Source organism: Phoenix dactylifera, chromosome 16, assembly GCF_051530095.1.
Source record: "Phoenix dactylifera cultivar Ajwa chromosome 16, Ajwa_hap1_PhDact_Kaust_v1.1, whole genome shotgun sequence".
Classification (NCBI taxonomy): Eukaryota; Viridiplantae; Streptophyta; class Magnoliopsida; order Arecales; family Arecaceae; genus Phoenix; species Phoenix dactylifera.
In genome coordinates, this window is record NC_143205.1 from 13,591,775 (window position 1) to 13,615,286 (window position 23,512).

Consider the following 23,512-nt stretch of genomic DNA (forward strand, 5'->3'; position numbering starts at 1 on the left):
AATATAATATTTGGATATTTTTTACCCTGATTCAATTTCTAACTTTTAACTATAAATTTTCTTAAATTATGACCAATAATCGAATTCGAACTTGAACTCGAGCATGAATAAAATGGTTCGGTTAATATCTGAATCGAGTTGAGGCGAGTCGAATCAATCTTGAGTATGCTTTTTTAATTAAGTCATGATCAAGTTTAAATATTAAAACTCAATTGATCTTAAGTCAAATTTCAAATCTGAATATTTTGAGTTAAATTGCCCATGTCGACTAACGAACCCTATAGCACAATGTCATTGGGGGTTTTGAATTAAATTGCCTATATTGACTAACGAACACTATAGCACAATCTTATTGGGGCGGACAATGAAAATGCCAAAGTTTAGAGTAAAAAAAATTAAATAATATTTTTTGATTAGTTTTTATAGATAAGGTTATAGGTTGCTACGATAGTTCTTTGTATCCCTTGATGGAGAGAGATTCATTTATTTAATTTCTTCCTCTTCTTGCGCTTAGCCTTGTCTCCACGTCGACCTTCACCAAAAACGGTCACAGGCTGCGAAGCTAAGCACTTGCGTCACCCACCCATTATTTTGTCTGGGTGAAAAGATGCATAACGACCAAGAAACTTGATGTCCAATTATTTTACGAGCACAAAGTGGGAGATACAGAGCACAAACTAATTATAGGACTTTTCTTCGTGTGGACCAAAATAAACAGGTAGATGTTTCAATCAATCTCACAGGAGATCAATCCTTTCTCCTGAAGGATCCAGTAACCTCATCATCCCATATTAATTGGGATTAGATTAAATGCCAATAAGATGGAGCTTCTTTATGTTGATACCCAACTTGAATTGCAGACTTTTTAATTGCTTGTGTTAGAAAATATAAAATATATAAGTAAATCTATCTTATTTTATCAATTTAAGTTTTTAGAATAAGTGGTGATCCCAACATGGTATTAGAGCAGAGGTTTTGAGTTCGAACCCTCTCTCCCCACTCTTTAACCCAATTATTAAAAATTTCATATGTTGGGCTCATCTCTTAAAAAAAAAAATCTGTTGCGAAACTAGTGCAAGCCCCCAAAGTACCAATATATATATATATATATATATATATATATATATATATATATATATATATATATATATATATATATATATATATATATATATATATAATCATATCTTTTTCTGATTTCTATGGATACATTATCACTTCATAGTATAATAAATCCTTTATCACCAAAAAAGAAAAGAAAAAGATAGTAATAGGAGATAGAACTCGATGCATCAGATCACGAAATGCATCTGCAAGGAGATGAGAGTTCTCAAACGGTCCATTTGGCCGATCCCAACCCACGCACCAGAAGACCCAAAGAAACCCACAAATAATTGATCCTTTTCCTCTTCTTCAACAGAACGTTGTTTCACTTCCCATCTTCTTCCATCCCCACCGCCATCTTACTCTCCCAAAAATTATTAGATTTTCGTAGTCATAAACCATGCTCGATTGGATCTTCCTCTTCCTCACCATCTCTCTATGCTTAGCCTCTAGATTACTCCTCTCCAAACTATCGAACACTTCGAAAAAGAAGCAAACCCTACCCCCGGGCCCAAGATATATTCCCATCCTCAGCCCCATCCTCTGGCTCCGTCGTTCCCTCTTCGACCTCGAGCCCATCCTCCGCTCCCTCCACACCAAGTACGGCCCCATCCTCACCGTCCGCATCACCTCCCGCCCGGCCATCTTCGTCGCCGACCGCGACCTCGCCCACCAGGCCCTCATCCAGACCGGCGCCGCTTTCGCCGACCGCCTCGCCGCCACCGAGGCCAGCCGCCTCCTCAACAGCAACCGCCACAACATCAGCTCCGCCCCCTACGGCCCCCTCTGGCGCCTCCTCCGCCGCAACCTCGCCGCCGAGATCCTCCATCCCTCCCGCGTCAAGCTCTTCGCCCCCGCCCGCCGCTGGGTCCTCGACATACTCGTTACCAACCTCAAAGCCAAGGCCGAGACAGGGGACGGGGTGGTGGTGGTCATGGAGTGCTTCCAGTACGCCATGTTCTGCTTGCTGGTGTTCATGTGCTTCGGCGAGAGATTGGACGAGAAGGCCATCAGAGACATCGAAGCCATCCAGAGGCTTCTGCTCTCGTCCTTCATTAAATTCAACGTCTTCTCTTTTCTTCCCACGATTACGAAGCTCGTGTTCAGAGAGAGGTGGAATTTACTCTTAGCTATCCGCCAGAAACAAGAAGAAATCTTCATCCCTTTGATAAGGGCACGAAAGGGCCGGAAGCAGCAGCCCGGCGACGGCGACGGCGACGGAAGCTTTGTTTACTCGTACGTAGATTCTCTTCTTGGCCTGCAGCATCCTGAGGATGGAGGGAGGAGGCTAAGCGAGGGTGAGATCGTGAGCCTCTGCTCTGAGTTCTTGAGCGCGGGTACCGACACGACGGCGACGGCGTTGCAGTGGATCATGGCGAACCTTGTGAAGCACCAAGAGATACAAGCGAAGTTATTGGAAGAAATTGAGGGGGTGGTGGGGAGCGACGGAGAGGAGATCAAGGAGGATGACCTGCAGAAGATGCCGTATTTGAAAGCAGTGATCATGGAAGGGCTGCGGCGGCACCCGCCGGGCCACTTCGTGCTGCCGCACACGGTGACGGAGGACGTGACTTTGAATGGACATTTGATACCGAGAGGCGCGGCGGTTAATTTTACGGTGGCGGAGATGGGTTGGGATGGAAAGGTGTGGGAGGAGCCCATGGAATTTAAGCCGGAGAGGTTCTTGGCCGGCGGGTCGGCTGAGGGGGTGGACATAACGGGAAGCAGGGAGATCAAGATGATGCCTTTTGGGGTGGGTAGAAGGATATGCCCGGGGCTCGGGCTGGCGATGCTTCACCTCGAGTACTTTGTGGCCAATTTGGTGAGGGAATTCGAGTGGAAGGCAGTAGATGGAGAAGAGGTTGATTTGTCTGAGAAGCTCGAGTTCACGGTTGTAATGAAGAATCCTCTCCGTGCTCGAATCTTGTCACGGTACACTTAACGGTGAATGCTGAGCGTCTGGGATCTCACTGTTCGATATAAATTCTAGAAAGGCTGTTCCTAGTCACGATGCATGGTTCTCCAAGGGATCCTTGTTCGTATGTATCTAGTATTGTGGTTGATGGGACGAGGCACACGTTATTAATGAATATTGTACCCTTTTTATACTATAATGAACATTGTACTTTCTGAGAGATTTTTTTTTTTTTTTTTTTGCTAAAACGGGCATTTCATACTACACGGGTACGAATACACCCAGCAGAATCTGCAAACAAAAGGCCCCGGAAAGCACCGGGCAAGTCATCCCCACCAACCCATAGGGTGCTTCCCAAGTGGCTCGCAACATACGCCGCCATCCAGTCAGCCGCCCCGTTTGCCTCACGATATGTATGCATAGCCTGAAAAAGAAATCCCTCCCTCAGCATCAACCATATATCACAGAGTAGAGGATGGACCCCTCGATCTCTGAGAGAGCCCCTTCGAACCCAGCTGATCACCGTGGCCGAGTCACCCTCCAGGAGGATGGAGCTCGCCTGAAGTACGTGTCGTGCATACCGTAATCCCATCCAAGCCGCCCGTAGCTCTGCCCCTGGGACCGAGATGTCAAAGATCTGACAACCCCCTGCCGCCACCATGCTGGAGCTCGGACCCCTGATAACAAACCCTGCTCCTCCCCTCCTGCCTCCGTCCAGGACCGAGCCATCAAATTGACCTTGAGGAAGCTAGGGGGTGGGGGCTCCTAGGTGAAAAACACCGTGTGATGGGCTGCCGAAGCAGCATGGGGGCCCCAGGTGTCCCTAACTGTCAAAGGTCTATGATCCGGACCTGCATGAAGGATCTCTGCTGCCTGTGCCCGCGCCCGCTCCACCACAAAATGTGGGGACAGGCTAGGCTCACCAAAAACTCGGGCGTTCCTGGCCATCCATACCTGGTAAGCTATGCAGGACGCCCTAATAGCCACAGAACGCATCTGGTGTGAGCCGGACCAACTCCGGACCCCCTCCAGAAAATAATCCCTCCGGCTCCACGCTACCTCCGAAATCCCAGACAATCTCCAAGCCCTCCTCGCCCAGACACAATGAAATAGAGCGTGGTCCAACGACTCATCAACCTCACAATACTGGCACAAAGGAGGAATGCTAACTCCCCGTTGGCTCAGTGCCAAGCTCGTCGGCAGCCGGTCCCAGGCTACCTTCCAGAGGAATAATGCAACCCTCTGGTGTAACCCAACCCTCCATACCCAGCCACAGTCCATACCCAGCTCCGACTCCTGTTGAATAGCCCGAGAAACATCACCAACCCTGACGCTGGCCGAACAAGTGGTGCTCCATACCCTAACATCTGGCCCTGCTGATCCCGGGACGGGAAGAGCCCGTACCCGCTCTGCTAAGTGCTCCTCAAATAACTGATCCAGCCTGTCATCATCCCACTCTGCCTCCCCAGACATGAAGAGGTCGTACACTCGGAGTCCAGCAGTCTCCTCACCACTGATCATCGTCGGCCACAGCCTCAGCGGAAGTGCATCCACCCAAGGGTCCTCCATCACATCAATGCTCCGTCCATCGCCAATCAACCACCTAGTATGTGCCAAAGCCAGCGCCATATACCTCCCAACCTCCCGCTACATGAAAGACGCCCTTCGGCCGCCTACCACCTGGCATATTGAGCCCGCCCGCCCATATCTCGCTATCATGACCTGACTCCAGAATCCATGTGGCTCCAAAACAAACTGCACTGCTCGTCGCGCCAAGAGTGCCTCACGCCTCACCAAAAGAGACTGCACCCCCAAGCCACCCTCAATCAGAGGAAGGCGACCTCTCTCCCAGGCCACCAAATGTACCCCGTGACCCCTTCCAGAGGAGCCCCACAGGAAACTATGCATACTCCGCTCTATCCCCGCCAGCACCGTCTTCGGCACAATAGTATGGGCCATAATGTAAACATGCATAGAGCAGAGGACAGACCTGACCAACGTCAACCTGCCCATCATAGAGAGTGATGAGGCTCTCCAACCCTCGAGCCTGCTCCGCACTCTCTGCACCAAAGAGGAACACTCAGCTATCCACAGCCTCCTCCCTATGATGGAAACTCCCAGATAGTCCAGTGCCCCCTCCTGCTCCCGCATCTCCAATATCCCCCTAATCTCCCGTCTGACTCTCCGCTCCGTGCTCGGATTGAAGTGAATGAATGACTTCTGGCAATTGATCCTCTGTCCAGATGCCGCACAATACTCCATCAATACCCTCATAAGGGCTCGCGCGTCCCTCGCCCTCGCCCTGGCTAGTAGCAGACAGTCATCTGCAAAAAGGAGGTGAGAAATAGGACGAGCACCCGGGGCTGGGCTGTAAGCAGCCAACTCCCGGTTCTCGCTTGCTACATGTAAAGCACGGGATAGTGCATCAGAACAGATGATGAACAGGAAGGGGGATAGCGGGCATCCTTGGCGAAGCCCTAAAGTAGCCCGAAAGAAGGGTGAAGGCGTACCATTGACCAAGATGGAGAACCTAGGCCCCTGCACACAGCCTGAAATCCAGTCAATCCAAGTCTGATGGAAGCCAAAGCTCTCTAATGCCCATCTAAAAAGGTCCCATCGAATCCGGTCATAAGCTCGCTCCATGTCCAGCTTTACTGCCATCAAACATCGCCTCCTCGGGGCCCGCTGTAAGTCTCCCATCATCTCCTGAGCTAGCAAAATATTATCTGATATACTCCTCCCTCCCACAAACGCACCTTGCTCCTGGCTGATAATACTAGGCATCAAAGTCCTCATCCTCCCAGCCATAATACTTGCCACTATCTTGTACAAAGTAGTACACAAACTAATAGGCCGGTAGTGGCCCGGCTCCGACGCATCCTGACGCTTTGGGATCAGAGTGATATAAGTAGCCTGCCAGCCGTCTGCCATCACCGCCCTACTAAAATATAGCTGCACTGCCTCCACCACTGACCTCCGAATGATGCTCCAATATCTCCGGAAGAAGAGGGGCGGGAATCCATCCGGTCCAGGAGCCTTATCCTCCGCTAAGGCCCATACCACCTCCTGCACTTCTTTATCTGACACTGGCTGAATCAATGCTTCATTATCCACCTCCTCAATCCTAACTGTAGGCCTAGGGAGCTGACCAAGCACACGAGGCCCCCCCACCTCCGTCCATCTAGATCTGAAGAAGTCGAACATCACTTGCCTCACTGTCGAGTCCTCCTCCACCCTCTGACTCGCCCCAACTCTCAGAGATCGTATCATGTTCCTTTGCCTCCTGATGATTGTCGATCGATGAAAGAAGCTAGTATTCCGATCTCCCTCCTTGACCCACTGTGCTCTCGATTTCTGTCTCCAAAAAATCTCCTGCTGATACAGTAGCGAGTGATGAGAGGACAAGTGACGTCGTAGGTCTGCCATCTCGACCTCCTCCAGCTCCCCGTCTCGGTCCTCCCACCCCTGGAGATCCATAATCAACCCCTCTACCTCCTCTAATCTCCGGAAGATGTTGCCCACAACCTCCCGGTTCCATCTACGAAGGCGACGTTTAGTAAGCTCTAATCTGCGTGACACCCTCTGCATGGCATCTCCCTGCACTGGCATGCCCCAGGCCCCCCTAACTACTTCCCAAAACTGGGGGTATGACAGCCACAGCTTCTCGAATCAGAATGGGCTATGGTGGCTGGAGCTCGAAACTGTAGAAATGGGACTCTCCTTCACCTCCGCATAGAGAGAGAATTCTTCACTGTTGAAACGGGAAGGCACCGCTGGTATATTTTTTTTTTGGTAAATGCGACATTTATATAGCTCTAACTTGAGTACATCCTGCCCAGTCACGAGAAAGTAAAAAGTACAAAGAAGAGGGTATATCTCCTATAGATGTCCATAGGAAATCTCCGGAGTGCCGAGCGACGAAGGAGGCGACACAGTCTGCTGCCCTGTTCGCCTCCCGAAACACATGTACTGCCTGCAACCCACCCATCTCTTGAACCAGCCTGCGGATCTCTCTGATAAGAGGATGGCCATCCCCATATCTATCCACACCTCGGATCCAGTCAATCACCACAGAAGAGTCCCCCTCGAGATACACCCTCTCGGCTCCAAGGGTCCTCCTCGCATATGTCAGCCCCTCCCTTGCAGCTCGAAGCTCTACCCCTACAACAGTAATCCCAGGAGTGCGCCGGCCTCCAGCTGCTACTAGTCTGCCAAAAGAATCTCTGATCACGAATCTGATACCTCCAGATACACCATCCACCGACATACCACCATCGAAATTCACTTTGAGATGACCAAGGAGTGGGGGCACCCAAGAAACAAGGGCGAACCTGAGCGCTATAACAGCGGAAAGAGTGCCCCAGATGTCTCTGGCCATCTCAGAAGAGAACAACGTGGTAGTTGCGGTGACCTCCCTCGCCTGCAATACAGCTCTCTCCACCACCAGCCTCGGAGGCGACCACCTGCCCTCAAATATGCTAGCATTCCTGTCCAACATTCAAGAGAAAATCCTAGAAAAATAAGCCTCATTCAATTGCTTCATCTTAAGAGCCAAAAGGAAGTGGTTGAGCAGTTTCAAAGAGTCATCGATAGCTCCGCCAATCCTTGTGAAGTGAAGCAAGCTTGATAAAGAAGAGAATAGCTACTTCAAAGCGATAAACATTCTCTAAACTCTTCTTTGTAGTTTATAATTGCCTTATTAGCTCTTTTAGGAGCTTTCATTCTTTACTTATTACTCTTGTTGTAAGGTTTGTTGGTAAGCACGTAAAATCAACATTGTAGGTTGTTGGTAAGCCCGTAAAACCAACGTGGGTTATTGGTAAGCCCGTAAAACCAACGTGGGTTGTTGGTAAGCCCGTAAAACCAACGTAGGTTGTTGGTAAGCCCGTAAAACCAACGTAGGTTGTTGGTGAACCTGTAAAACCAATTGTGAAGGTTCGTTGGTGAGCCCGTAAAACCAACATAGGTTTTTGGTGATCCCGGAAAACCAAAGTGTAAAGGTTTTTGGATTGTGAGCCCGGAAAACAATCCAACTGTAATCCGAGGGATTATAGTGAATTCCCAAGGAGAGGCTTGGGGAGCGGACGTAGGTGCTTGGAGTGCACCGAACCACTATACATTGTCTTGTTTGTGTTGTGCTTGTTCTTGTATTTATTCTTACTTTATATTTGATTTTTGCTCTAGGGTAAGTTCCCTCAAGTAACTTAAGAAAGCTTCTACAGCTCTTAACAAGAAAACTTTTAAAGCATCAAAAATTTAGAAAAACCCATTTCACCCCCCCTCTTAGGTTGTCACCTTGGGCAACAGAGGCCTTGAACCTCTTTACCCCAATATCATCGAGACCATATTTGCTATCTAGGATATCCTAGAGTTCTTGCCACTCTTGGCTGTGTAATCAATGCCATACAGCCTTCCAGAAATGGAACCTAGGATTCTATGGATGCAATGATAGTCTATCTCATTATGTGTCCTAGAGGGTGTGCTGGTGGAGGCAGAAGATTCAGTTTGGGGGTAGGATAAATCCCGATTTGGGTTTGAGTTTTGGCAAGTAGCAGGTCGTGAAGTAGTTGGGTTGGACCCGTTATCAACTTCAGTAGTGCTCTAACTTATAGCTGAGATCAACCCCAACCCTAATGTGGTAAGCCCAAACCGCATTTGGTTCTGCCATCTTCTAAAGTTATGGTCATCAAATTTTTCTGATTTGGTACTAAAGTGATCACTAGTGTTAGAGGCCATAGTTTCAAGATTATAGAGAAAGGATTGAATAAAAGCAAAAAATTTATGTCAAAAGATTGCACTAAAATTTGTATTGAATTTTGAATGTCTAGTTGATATATCCAAAAAATAATAGCCAGATCATCTTCAGATCGGTGATGGAGTACTAGGCTCACTTAAGTACCAGCCTTTCTTAGGCACGTATGCATTTTTGACAAGCTTTTCTTTGACACTTAGTTAGGTGATATATTGCTAACATTCCAAAGAAGTATTTATTTATTTTTTTATTAGTAATGTATAATTCAGTAAATCATTTTAAAAAGGTAACAATTTGTTTAACCTCCAAGAGATTTATCTTACCTCCATTTGGACTCCTCAAGGGTTAATTTTCAGATCTCATTCAAAAGAAAAATTTTAAAATTGGTTAATACATAATAATTCATTTATTGAATTGACTTATTAGATCTCAATCAATTATTCTAATAAGATAATAAATCATATAATTCATTGAATTAACATTTTAGATCTCAATTACAATAATTGATTTACTACCATAAAATTAGTAATCAATTATTCTAATAAGGTAATAAATCTTATAATTCATTAAATTGACATTTTAGATCAAATTACAATAATTGATTTGCTGGCACAAATTTAGTAATCAATTATTCTAATAAGGTAATAAATCTTATAATTTATTGAATTGACATTTTAGATCCCGATTACAATAATTGATTTGCTACTACAAAATTAGTAATCAATTATTCTAATAAAGTAATAATTCTTATAATTCATTGAATTGACATTTTAGATCTCAATTACAATAATTAATTTACTATTATAGAATTAGTAATCAAATATTCTAATAAGGTAATAAATCTTATAATTCAAAAATTGATATTTTATATCTCAATTAAAATAATTGATTTGCTAGCACAAAATTAGTAATCAATTATTCTAATAAGGCAATAAATCAATTCTAATATATAATTTATTGAATTAATATATTAGATTTTAATTACAATAATTATCTAACTAGCACTTAATTAACTAAATCTACTTGTAATCATTGCATCATTTTGATTATTTTGATGAGCGGCAACACAACTACAAATATGTTGCACCACTTAAAATAAACTTTCATTAGTTCTTTTCTTTATTGTCAATTTTGGTTATTATGTTTTCTTTTTCGATTTTGTTGTACCATGAATATAAAAGGATTAAGTACAAAGTTGTCTATGTCTTGGGTGTACTTTCAGATTTTTCAAGCAAAATGGTGGTAAGATTTCTGAAATAGGCTATTTTTAATTCTTATAGTTTAGTTCTATTTTAGTTTCATATTCCTGAAATAGGCTATTTTTAATTATTCGCGCACATCAGCGGATCAGTCTTATATATATATTTTAATGTGAGCTATTTAAGATTTCTGACCGACTGTATATTCTTTATTTCATAACATACAAATAAGTCAGTATCGCTGGCCGGGCCGCTAACCCTAAATCGATGGTGTCAAGAGCCAAAGCTACAAGGCAAGGTCGTTCTCATGGCCGACCAAAGAGGTGATTTCACTGTCCTGAGCAAGAACAGAAGGCAAGAAGTCATCTAAAAAATATTTTTTTTAAGAAACCAATAGGCACAGAGTGCCTACGAAAATTTTATTAAGATTAAAATAACCATCTAGAAGCTCAAATGAATCCAAATACATAAAATAAAGTTATTTTTAATATAATTTTTGGCCGGTAGAGCTTAAGATCCTTATGATATAAGCTTGACCTAATTTTATTATTATCGAGTTCGAATCAAGCTTGGTTGGGTCGATCTCAAACAGCAAAATATTTGACTTGCAAAATTACTAGCCTAATCAAATATTATTATAAATAATAATATTTTATTTTACTTATAATATAAATATTATTAATTTAATATTTTAAACATAATATTTGTATTTTTTAATTTGATCTAATTTGTAATTTTTAACTATATTTTTTAAATTATGGCTGAGGATTGAATTCGAGCATGAACTCCAGCATGAGCATGGCTTGATTAATGTCCGAGTTGGAATGATTTTGGATTTTTTTTTTTTTACCAAATCGAAACAAGGTGACATTAAAGTTCAATTGATTCTAAGCTAAATTTTAAATTTAGGTATTTTGAATTAAATTGGACATGAGTATCTGGCTCTGGGACTCGGCTGGACTGGACTGGACTGGACTAGGTCTCATCCGGGGCAGCATTTTTATGGTTAAAAAAAAACATGCCACGTCTTCTGAATTACAAACCACGCAAGCCAACACCAAGACAAGGCAAGGATGGGATATCTGCCTGTCAGTAAGTAATGGTGGCTGCAGCCGGAGGTTCACTTCCTTCCCACAGACCGCCGCTGCCAGAGCCTACGCCAAGGTAGCGTTAACAATGGAAGATTGGGTGTTCTTTCTCCTCAGTATCACCCTCTGCATAGCTCTCAAAATCCTTCTCTCCAAACTAGCAAATACTACCCACAAGAAGCCAAACCTTCCCCCAGGCCCAAGATTTATACCAATCCTCAGTCCTCTCCAATGGTTCCGGCTGACTCTCTTCGACATCGAGCCTGTCCTCCGATCCCTCCGCACCAAGTACGGCCCCATTTTCACCCTCCACTTCACCTCCAGCCCGACCATCTTCATCGCGGACCGCAAACTCGCCCACCAGGCCCTCGTCCAGGCCGGCGCCGCCTTCGCCGACCGCCCCCCCGCCACCGAGTCCGGCCGCCTCCTCAGCAGCAACCGCCACAACATCAGCTCCGCCCCCTACGGCCCCCTTTGGCGCCTCCTCCGACGCAACCTCAACGCCGAGATCATCCACCCCTCCCGCCTCAAGCTCTTTGCCCCCGTCCGTCGCTGGGTCCTCCGAATACTCGTCAGCAAGCTCAAAGCCGAGGCCGAGGCCGGCGGTGGAGTGGTGGCGGTCATGGAGAGCTTCCGGTACGCCATATTCCGCCTGCTGTTCCTCATGTGCTTTGGCGAGAAATTGGACGAGAAGGCCACCGATGACATCCAAGCCACCATGAGACATTTACTCTCGTCCCTGGCGAAGTTCAACGTCTTTGCCTTCCTTCCCAAAGTCACCAAGATTGTTTTCCGAGAAAGATGGAATTTGCTGCTAGTGCTGCACAAGAGGCGAGAGGAACAGTTCGTCCCTCTGATAAGAGCACGCAGAGAGCGGAAGCAGCAGCAGCAGCAGCACGGGGAAGGCAGCTTTGCTTACGCATACGTTGATTCCCTTCTTGATCTACGACTCCCCGAGGAGGGAGGGCGGCAGCTCAGTGAGTGTGAGCTAGTGAGCCTCTGCTCGGAGTTCTTGGCAGGAGGCACAGACACCACCACCACAGCCTTGCAGTGGATCATGGCGAACCTCGTGAAGCACCCAGGCGCACAAAAAAAGTTATGGGAAGAGATTGAAGCGACGGTGGGGAGCGACGCAGAGGAGATTGTGGAAGAGGACTTGCAGAGGATGCCGTATCTTAAGGCAGTGATCTTGGAAGGGCTGAGGCGGCACCCACCGGCCCACTTCGTGGTGCCTCACGCGGTCACGGAAGACGTGACCTTGAACGGGTATTTGATACCGAAGGGGGCGGCGATTAATGTTACAACCGCGGAGATTGGTTGGGATGGGAAGGTGTGGGAGGAGCCGATGGAGTTCAAGCCGGAGAGATTCTTGGCCGGGGGTTCAGGGGAGGGGGTGGATATAACCGGGAGCAAGGAGATCAAGATGATGCCTTTTGGGGTGGGGAGGAGGATATGCCCGGGGCTCGGGCTGGCGATGCTACATCTTGAATACTTCGTGGCCAATTTGGTCAGAGATTTCGAATGGAAGGCTGTGGAAGGAGAAGTGGACCTTTCTGAGAAGCTCGATCTCACTGTTGTCATGAAGAATCCTCTTCGAGCTCGAATCCTTCCGAGAAGAAATGAGTGAAATCAATCTTGCCTTTCGTTCATGTTAACAAGGTGAGATAGAGACGAAGTGTTGCAAGCTATTCTGTTATATTATATGCAGGGCTCTTTTGTTTTGAATAAAATTATATGCAGGGACTTGATCGAATAGCTGAGTACATTGTTAATAGATAGATGATTGGAGTAATCAGGAGCAAGGCCACCTCTCTGTGTCTCAACTCCAAGACCTACATTTTTTTTCTACAAATTTCCAAAGATTATTTTTTTTAATATTAAGTTTGAGAGAAGGAAGCAGCGGATAACGATATTCCTTGCTCCTCGCACATACAACACCATTCTGCAGGAAAGTGAGTTCAGAAGAAGATCGGAGAATTAGATTCCAGTAACATCCATTCGTAATGACTATCTTTAATGGCAAACGTTGCACAGTACAAATCCGATTCTTGTTAGATACCTTAGCTGTGAGTTTGGCAATTCAAGTTTTCTGGATTTTAAGAAATCCTGTTTGAAGAGAACTCATGTTTATGCTGCAGCAAGTCTGTAAAAAGAAAAGTAGGCAAGGTCTGTCTGAGAACTTTAAAGTTCAACAACAGATCCATCGTGCAATCACCGAACAGGCAACGGTGCCATTTGGAGCAATTGATACTTTTAATAAAAGAATTCTAGTATTAAATTTTGTAAAATTAATTTAAAGAAACAAAGGTACTGCTGTTGAAATATTCTAAAGTTCCTGCACCATAGCTTTTCGAAAACTTATAATTGATCAGACATAGAAACCAAACTAACTCTTAATCCTTCGATACATATCCTGTAACACAATTTGTGCTACTTCTCACTATCTGAAAAAGACAAAAAAAAAAAAAGCCAACAACTTAGTAAATTACCTCTAAACTTTTAGTTGGATCTAATATTTCATGGAGAGCTTTTAATATACCATATTCCGCTTGCTGCTCCTCATATGCTTCAATTAGAAAATAAACGCGAAGGTCATTGAAGATATCGAAGTCACCTAGTGACATCTCCTTGCCTTCTATCAAGTTCATCATAGTCACCCATATACCTTCATCTCCGGGCCAAAGAAAAGTATGTGGTTGAAGTTTGATTTAAACTAATGAGAGGTGAAAGAGACGTAAATTATAATATCATGCTTTCTTATCCCGAGGATGACTTTTGATGATGCCTGATGCCTTAAAAATGTAAAAATTCTTTGCTGGGAATTCGATATAGTGAATAAACTTGAACTTGCTTAGGCCCCGTTTGCAGGAGTTGTTGGAAGTAGAAGTTTTATAAAAAATTATTTGCTATTTAATAACTACATTTTTAAAGTATTGTGGCACTTTAATATGTGTTTGGTAAACAAACTGAAAAAATACTTTTGGTATGATAAAATGAGCATAAAAGATACTGCAAAGTATTATACAACAGAAAATAATAAAATATAATATATATTAATACATAAATATACGATATAATATAATATTACTATATGTAATATAATATTATTATAATATAGTACTATAACATTATATACGATAGCATAATAATTTAATATAATATTAAATTATTTAACATAACATATCAATGTATTATGATATAATATAATATAATATTATATTTATAATATAATATAATAATAAAAATATAAAATATTATAATTATTAGTATAAATTAATTTTCTTTAATATAACATAATATTAAATTATTTAACGTAACATATTAATGTATTATGATATAATGTAATATAATATTATATTTATAGTATGATACAATAATAAAGGTATAAAATATCATAATTATTAATGTAAATTATTTTTTCAGGATTATAAAGGGACATTTGTGTAATTGTTATATTTAATTACGAATGTTTTGATAAAAAAAGGCTTTCTGACGAGGCCTAAAAGTGCTTTTTTGGAAAGCTCCAAAATGAAGCTTCTCCCAAAAAGCTATTTTTGGCTTTTTGAAAAAGCTAAAACAGTTTTTCGAAATTTTTACCAAACATCCTTTTTTTTATCGAAAAGTACCTTTGGATGGTCAGAAAGTGCTTTTTGGCCCTTTAAAAGTTCCACCAAACAGGGCTTAAGGGAGCTATTGGCAGTAGAGCTTTTGAAAGTAGAGCTATTGAAAGTAGAGTTTTCTGAAGTAGAGCTTTTATAAAAAGTTGTTTACTGTTTGGTAAATACATTTCTAAAGTGTTGTGATACTTTAACATACCTTTGGTAAACAAACTGAGAAATTACTTTTATACGACAAAATTACCATAAAGAACATTGCATAGTATTATATAATAGAGCATAATAAAATATTATATATATTAATATATGAATATATGATTTTGTATAATATTACTGTAATGTAATATAATATTTTTATAATATAGTAATATAACATTGTATACTATAGCATAATAATTTAATATAATATTAAATTATTTAACATAATATATCAATGTGTTCTGATATAATATAATATATATAATATTATATTTATAGTATAATACAATAATAGCGTACAAAATATTATAATTATTATCATATATTAATTTTTCATAATATAATATAATATAATATTATTTAACATAGCATATTAATGTATTATGATATAATGTAATATAATATTATATTTATAGTTTAATACAATAATAGGAAATAAGAATATCTTTTTTTGTATAGAAGGGAGTCTGATCTATGGTTAGGGTTCTTTGTTAGGGCTCTAGCATATTTTTTGATTTATAAAGAAATAAAGTATGTAATTATTATATTTTGTTATAAATATTTTGATTAAAAAACAACATGCACGTGAAAATCAGCACCCACATGAGGAAGAAAAGAACCCCAATGGGAAGGATTTTTTTTTTGTTCTCTATACTTCTGTGTTCTCGGCTTGAGAGAGGCACCCTACCACGTGAATTACTTTGGGAAGAGAAAACACTATAACCCCTCTGATCTCCCCACGTAAAGAAACAACACGGCAACCGAAATATTTTTTTTTTTTATTTCCTGATGTTCTGATACCAGTTGTTGCGCAAAACATAAGGTTCAAATGGCGAACAGAACAATACATAGAATTGAAAGAGAAAGTAGAAGAAGAATTGAACACAGAGATTTTACATGGTTCGGCAATGTGCCTACGTCCACGGGAGCAAAATGGCTGTAATTTCACTATCTTTCAAAATAACAAAGATTACAAAATATTTATAGTTAAACTCTCGCCTCAGAGTCCCAACCCCTATCAGCATCCCTACTAGAATAAAATACTACATAATTGCCTCAAAGATAAACAAATTCCATCGCTTAGCTTCGTTCTATTCCGTTAGAATATTAGTATACTACTCAAATAAGAATAACTCACGGGTCACTTACTCTAACAATTAGCTCTTTTTTTTATTGTCAATTTTGGTTATTATGTTTTCTTTTTCGATTTTGTTGTGACATGGATATAAAAGGATTAAGTACAAAATTGTCTAAGTCTTGGGTGTATTTTCTGATTTTTCAAGCAAAATGGTGGAAAATGCCGCCTCATTTCGTTAAAAATGAAATGAGCTGGAGTAGGAAAAACATACATCTATGAAAAGAGATGGAAAAAATAGAGAAAGAAGAAAAAATACAGCAGAGAGAGAGATAGGAAGCTCGGGCCCCTCGCTTGAGCATTTCAAGTTCATTTGGGGTGTTTTTTATAAATTAGTTATAGTTTAGTTTCGTATTTCTGAAATAGGCTTTTTTTTTTTTGGGTACAAACAATTTTTAGTTCTTTACGCACATCAGCGGATCAGCCTCACATTTTCTTTTTTAATGCAAGCTATTTGAGATTTCTGACCGAGCATATGTTCTTTCCTTCATAACATGCAAATAAGTCAATATCACTAGCCGGCCGCTAACCCAAAATCGATGGAGTCAAAAGCCATAGCTACAAGACAAGGTCGTTCTCATGGCTGATCAAAGAGGTGATTTTGCCGTCCCCAACAAGAATAGAAGGCAAGAAGTCATCTAGAAGATATTTTTTTAAGAAACCAATAGGCATAGAGTGCCTAAGAAAATTATATTAAGATTTTTAAATTATGATAAAGGATTGAATTTGAGCTTGAACTCAAGCACCAATATGGCTCGATTAATATTCGAGTCGAATCAATTTTAAATATATATTTTTACTAGGTGGAACCGAAGTTGGATATTAAAGCTTAATTGATTTTGAGTTAAGTTTTAAATTTAGGTATTTTGAATTAAATTGGACATGAGTCCCCGGCTATTGGACTCGGCTGGACTAGGTCTCATCCGGGGCAGCATTTTTATGGTTAAAAAAAAACATGCCACGTCTTCTGAATTACAAACCACGCAAGCCAACGCCAAGACAAGGCAAGGATGGGATATCAGCCTGTCAATAAGTAATGGTGGCTGCAGCCGGAGGTTCCCTTCCTTCCCACAGACCGCCGCTGCCAGAGCCTACGCCAAGGTAGCGTTAACAATGGAAGATTGGGTGTTCTTTCTCCTCAGTATCACCCTCTGCATAGCTCTCAAAATCCTTCTCTCCAAACTAGCAAATACTACCCACAAGAAGCCAAACCTTCCCCCAGGCCCAAGATTTATACCAATCCTCAGTCCTCTCCAATGGTTCCGGCTGACTCTCTTCGACATCGAGCCTGTCCTCCGATCCCTCCGCACCAAGTACGGCCCCATTTTCACCCTCCACATCACCTCCAGCCCGACCATCTTCATCGCGGACCGCAAAGTCGCCCACCAGGCCCTCGTCCAGGCCGGCGCCGCCTTCGCCGACCGCCCCCCCGCCACCGAGTCCGGCCGCCTCCTCAGCAGCAACCGCCACAACATCAGCTCCGCCCCCTACGGGCCCCTTTGGCGCCTCCTCCGACGCAACCTCAACGCCGAGATCATCCACCCCTCCCGCCTCAAGCTCTTCACCCCCGTCCGTCGCTGGGTCCTCCGAATACTCGTCAGCAAGCTCAAAACCGAGGCCGAGGCCGGCGGTGGAGTGGTGGTGGTCATGGAGAGCTTCCGGTACGCCATATTCCGCCTGCTGTTCCTCATGTGCTTTGGCGAGAAATTGGACGAGAAGGCCACCGATGACATCCAAGCCACCATGAGACATTTGCTCTCGTCCCTGGCCAAGTTCAACGTCTTTGCCTTCCTTCCCAAAGTCACCAAGATTGTTTTCCGAGAAAGATGGAATTTGCTGCTAGTACTGCACAAGAGGCGAGAGGAACAGTTCGTCCCTCTGATAAGAGCACGCAGAGAGCGGAAGCAGCAGCAGCAGCACGGGGAAGGCAGCTTTGCTTACGCATACGTTGATTCCCTTCTTGATCTACGACTCCCCGAGGAGGGAGGGCGGCAGCTCAGTGAGTGTGAGCTAGTGAGCCTCTGCTCGGAGTTCTTGGGAGCAGGCACAGACACCACCACCACAGCCTTGCAGTGGATCATGGCGAACCTCGTGAAGCACCCAGACGTACAAAGAAAGTTATTGGAAGAGATTGAAGCGACGATGGGGAGCGACGCAGTGGAGATTGTGGAAGAGGACTTGCAGAGGATGCCGTATCTTAAGGCAGTGATCTTGGAAGGGCTGAGGCGGCACCCACCGGCCCACTTCGTGGTGCCTCACGCGGTCACGGAAGACGTGACCCTGAACGGGTATTTGATACCGAAGGGGGCGGCGATTAATGTTACAACCGCGGAGATGGGGTGGGATGGGAAGGTGTGGGAGGAGCCGATGGAGTTCAAGCCGGAGAGATTCTTGGCCGGGGGTTCAGGGGAGGGGGTGGATATAACCGGGAGCAAGGAGATCAAGATGATGCCTTTTGGGGTGGGGAGGAGGATATGCCCGGGGCTCGGGCTGGCGATGCTACATCTTGAATACTTCGTGGCCAATTTGGTCAGAGATTTCGAATGGAAGGCTGTGGAAGGAGAAGTGGACCTTTCTGAGAAGCTCGATCTCACTGTTGTCATGAAGAATCCTCTTCGAGCTCGAATGCTTCCGAGATGAAATAAGTGAAATCAATCTTGCCTTTCGTTCATGTTAACAAGGTGAGATAGAGACGAAGTGTTGCAAGCTCTTCTGTTATATCATATGCTGGGCTCTTTTGTTTTGAATAAAATTTTATGCAGGGACTTGAACGAATAGCTGAGTACATTCTCAATAGATAGATGATTGGAGTAATCAGGAGGAAGGCCACCTCTCTGCGTCTCAACTCCAAGACCTACATTTTTTTTCTACAAATTTTCAAAGATTATTTTTTTTAATATTAAGTTTGAGAAAAGGAAGCAGCGGATAACGATATTCCTTGCTCCTCGCACATACAACACCATTCTGCAGGAAAGTGAGTTCAGAAGAAGATCGGAGAATTAGATTCCAGTAACATCCATTCGTAATGACATCTTTAATGGCAAACGTTGCACAATACAAATCCGATTCTTGTTAGATACCTTAGCTGTGAGTTTGGCAATTCAAGTTTTCTGGATCTTAAGAAATCCTGTTTGAAGAGAACTGACGTTTATGCTGCAGCAAGTCTGTAAAAAGAAAAGTAGGCAAGGTCTGTCTGAGAACTTTAAAGTTCAACAACAGATCCATCGTGCAATCACCGAACAGGCAACTTAACGGTGCCATTTGGAGCAATTGATACTTTTAATAAAAGAATTCTAGTATTAAATTTTGTAATATTAATTTAAAGAAACAAAGGTACTGCTGTTGAAATATTCTAAAGTTCCTACACCATAGCTTTTCGAAAACATATAATTGATCAGACATAGAAACCAAAGTAATTCTTAATCCTTCGATACATATCCTATAACACAATTTGTGCTACTTCTCACTATCTGAAAAAGACAAAAAAAAAAAAAAAAGCCAACAACTTAGTAAATTACCTCTAAACTTTTAGTTGGATCTAATATTTCATGGAGAGCTTTTAATATACCATATTCCGCTTGCTGCCCCTCATATGCTTCAATTAGAAAATAAACGCGAAGGTCATTGAATATATCGAAGTCACCTAGTGACATCTCCTAGCCTTCTATCAAGTTCATCATAGTCACCCATATACCTTCCAAGTTCCATCTCCGGGCCAAAGAAAAGTATGTGGTTGAAGTTTGATTTAAATTAATGAGAGGTGAAAGAGACATAAATTATAATATCATGCTTTCTTATCCCGAGGATGACTTTTGATGATGCCCGATGCCTTAAAAATGTAAAAATTCTTTGCTGGGAATTCGATATAGTGAATAAACTTGAACTTGCTTAGCCCCGTTTGGAGGAGTTGTTGGAAGTAGAGGTTTTATAAAAAGCTGTTTGCTATTTAATAACTACATTTTTAAAGTATTGTGGCACTTTAATATATGTTTGGTAAACAAACTGAGAAAATATTTTTAGTATGAAAAAATGAGCATAAAGGACACTGCAAAGTATTATACAACAGAAAATAATAAAATATAATATATATTAATGCATAAATATATGATATAATATAATATTAATATATGTAATATAATATTATTATAATATAGTACTAGAACATTATATACTATAGCATAATAATTTAATATAATATTAAATTATTTAACATAACATATCAATGTATTATGATATAATAAAATATAATATTATATTTATAATATAATATAATAATAAAAAATATAAAATATTATAATTATTAGTATAAATTAATTTTCTTTAATATAACATAATATTAAATTATTTAACGTAACATATTAATGTATTATGATATAATGTAATATAATATTATATTTATAGTAAGATATAATAATAAAGGTATAAAATATTATAATTATTATTGTAAATTATTTTTTTAGGAGTATAAAGGGATATTTGTGTAATTGTTATATTTAATTGTGAATATTTTGATAAAAAAAAGCTTTCCGACGAAGCCTAAAAGTGCTTTTTTGGAAAACTCCAAAATGGAGCTTCTCCCAAAAAGCTGTTTTTGGCTATTTGAAAAAGCTAAAATAGTTTTTCGAAATTTTTACCAAACATCCTTTTTTTATCGAAAAGTATCTTTGGAGGGTCAGAAAGTGCTTTTTGGCCCTTTAAAAGCTCCCCAAACAGGGCTTAAGGGAGCTATTGGCAGTAGAGTTTTTGAAAGTAGAGCTATTGAAAGTAGAGCTTTCTGAAGTAGAGCTTTTATAAAAAGTTGTTTACTGTTTGGTAAATATATTTCTAAAATATTGTGAAACTTTAACATACTTTTGGTAAACAAACTGAAAAATTACTTTTATATAACAAAATTAGCATAAAGAACATTGCATAGTATTATATAATAGAGCATAATAAAATATAATATATACTAATATATGAATATATGATATTGTATAATATTATTCTAATGTAATATAATATTTTTATAATATAGTAATATAACATTGTATACTATAGCATAATAATTTAATATAATATTAAATTATTTAGCATAATATATCAATGTGTTCTGATATAATATAATATATATAATATTATATTTATAGTATAATGCAATAATAGACGTACAAAATATTATAATTATTATCATATATTAATTTTTCATAATATAATATAATATAATATTATTTAACATAGCATATTAATGTATTATGATATAATGTAATATAATATTATATTTATAGTTTAATACAATAATAGAAAATAAGAATATCTTTTTTTTGCACAGAAGCGAGTCTGATCTATGATTAGGGTTCTTTGTTAGGGCTCTAGCATATTTTTAGATTTATAAAGAAATAAAGTATGTAATTTTATATTTTGTTATAAATATTTTGATTAAAAAACAACATGCACGTGAAAATCAGCACCCACATGAGGAAGAAAAGAACTCCAATGGGAAGGATTTTTTTTTTGTTCTCTATACTTCTGTGTTCTCGGCTTGAGAGAAGCACCCTACCATGTGAATTACTTTGGGAAGAGAAAACACTATAACCCCTCTGATCTCCCCACGTAAAGAAACAACACGGCAACTGAAATATTTTTTTTTTTATTTCCTAATGTTCTGATACCAGTTGTTGCGCAAAACATAAGGTTCAAATGGCGAACAGAACAATACATAGAATTGAAAGAGAAAGTAGAAGAAGAATTGAACACAGAGATTTTACATGGTTCGGCAATGTGCCTACGTCCACAGGAGCAAAACGGTTGTAATTTCACTATCTCTCAAAATAACAAGGGTTACAAAATATTTATAGTTAAACTCTCGCCTCAGAGTCCCAACCCCTATCAGCATCCCTAGTAGAATAAAATACTACATAATTGCCTCAAAGATAAACAAATTCCGTCGCTTAGCTTCGCTCTATTTCGTTAGAATATTAGTGTACTACTCAAATAAGAATAACTCACGGGTCACTTACTCTAACAATTAGTTCTTTTCTTTATTGTCAATTTTGGTTATTATGTTTTCTTTTTCGATTTTGTTGTGACATGGATATAAAAGGATTAAGTACAAAATTGTCTAAGTCTTGGGTGTATTTTCTGATTTTTCAAGCAAAATGGTGGAAAATGCCGCCTCATTTCGTTAAAAATGAAATGAGCTGGAGTAGGAAAAACATACATCTATAAAAAGAGATGGAAAAAATAGAGAAAGAAGAAAAAAATACAACAGAGAGAGAGATAGGAAGTGTCACGCCCCGAACCCAATTCCTTGGTCCGGCACGTGACCGACCGCATGAGCCCTAGAGCAGTGCCCTAAAGATCATGCAAGGCCTAAGATAAACAAATAATTCCGATAATTCCATAAATGCCAAAATCAAAGATTAATGTAATTAGACCAAACCAACCAAAATGTACTGAATGATTATATAAATTCAAATGTCCATAAGCAGAAGATAAATTAATTTCTATCTAAATTCAAAAATTCATAATGCCCGTATCTGGTCCTGAAAGCTGTCTTGGGTACATCCTCTGCCTTTATTTTCAATTGGTAGTAACCAGAATGAAGATCAATTTTCGAGAAAATCTGAGCCCCTTGCAGCTGATCAAACAAATCATCAATCCTTGGTAGTCGGTATTTATTCCGTACTGTCACCCTGTTTAGTTCCCGATAGTCTACACAGAGTCGGAGGCTACCGTCTTTCTTTTTCACAAATAATACAGGAGCGCCCCAAGGAGAAACACTAGGCCTGATAAAACCCTTATCCAGTAACTCCTGTAGTTGTTCCTTCAGCTCTTTCAATTCATCTGGAGCCATTCGATATGGAGCCTTAGAAATTGGACCAGTGCCAGGAATCAAGTCGATGGAGAATTCAATCTCCCTATCAGGGGGTAATTCTGGCAATTCATCTGGAAACACATCTGGAAATTCTGCCACCACAGGGATATCCTCTAACTTGGGCTTCTCTTTCTGGGTATCTAACACAGCAGCTAAGAATCCTTCACAACCTTTTGCAAGAAGCTTCTTAGCCTGTAGAGCTGAGATTAATTTCATTTGATGAGGTGACTTGCTACCCACCAACCCAAACACTGGCTGACCAGGGATCTGAAACTTGATCGTTTTCTCAAAACAATCAACAGTAGCATGGTATGCTGCCAACCAGTCCATTCCAAGAATCAAATCGAAGTCATTCATCTCTAAGACCAATAAGTCTGTATTCATTTCCCTGTCCTCAACGCCCAAAATACAGTTCTTGCAAACTGAATTAACTAATATAACATCTCCACTTGGCGTTGAGACACATAGATCAAATTCTAATGGCACCGGTGATATTTCAGTATTCTTTTTAACAAAATTGGCCAATATGAATGAGTGGGTAGCACCAGAGTCAAATAAAACATTTGCATCATATTACATTAACCTAATCATTCCTGTACATAGTTACAAGTCATCTAATCACAATCTTTATCCATACATGCACAACAT

The 23,512-nt window shown here is 40.8% G+C and overlaps 1 protein-coding gene and 3 pseudogenes across 4 annotated transcripts; 3 read left to right on the forward strand and 1 right to left on the reverse strand.

Annotated features, from left to right (window-relative positions):
• Window positions 1-1,203: 1,203 nt before the first annotated feature.
• LOC103712479 (cytochrome P450 89A2 pseudogene) lies at window positions 1,204-3,239 on the forward strand (annotated as a pseudogene). The gene has a single exon (XR_015973871.2). The product of XR_015973871.2 is annotated as a cytochrome P450 89A2 pseudogene (transcript).
• Window positions 3,240-3,784: 545 nt separating this feature from the next.
• On the reverse strand, window positions 3,785-4,648 carry LOC148699746 (uncharacterized). Its single transcript, XM_088712322.2, has one exon. The coding sequence runs from the start codon at window positions 4,646-4,648 to the stop codon at window positions 3,785-3,787; it is 864 nt and encodes a 287-aa protein (XP_088568448.2).
• Window positions 4,649-11,012: 6,364 nt separating this feature from the next.
• Window positions 11,013-12,811, forward strand: LOC120104178 (cytochrome P450 89A2 pseudogene; annotated as a pseudogene). The gene has a single exon (XR_015973873.2). The product of XR_015973873.2 is annotated as a cytochrome P450 89A2 pseudogene (transcript).
• A 4,220-nt stretch (window positions 12,812-17,031) lies between these two features.
• On the forward strand, window positions 17,032-18,783 carry LOC149751127 (cytochrome P450 89A2 pseudogene; annotated as a pseudogene). The gene has a single exon (XR_016398713.1). The product of XR_016398713.1 is annotated as a cytochrome P450 89A2 pseudogene (transcript).
• Window positions 18,784-23,512: the final 4,729 nt, after the last annotated feature.

What these genes read in the sequence shown, in the direction of transcription:
- LOC148699746 (XM_088712322.2), bottom strand. Translation starts at nt 4,648, where the DNA reads ATGGCGCTGGCTTTGGCACATACTAGGTGGTTGATTGGCGATGGACGG.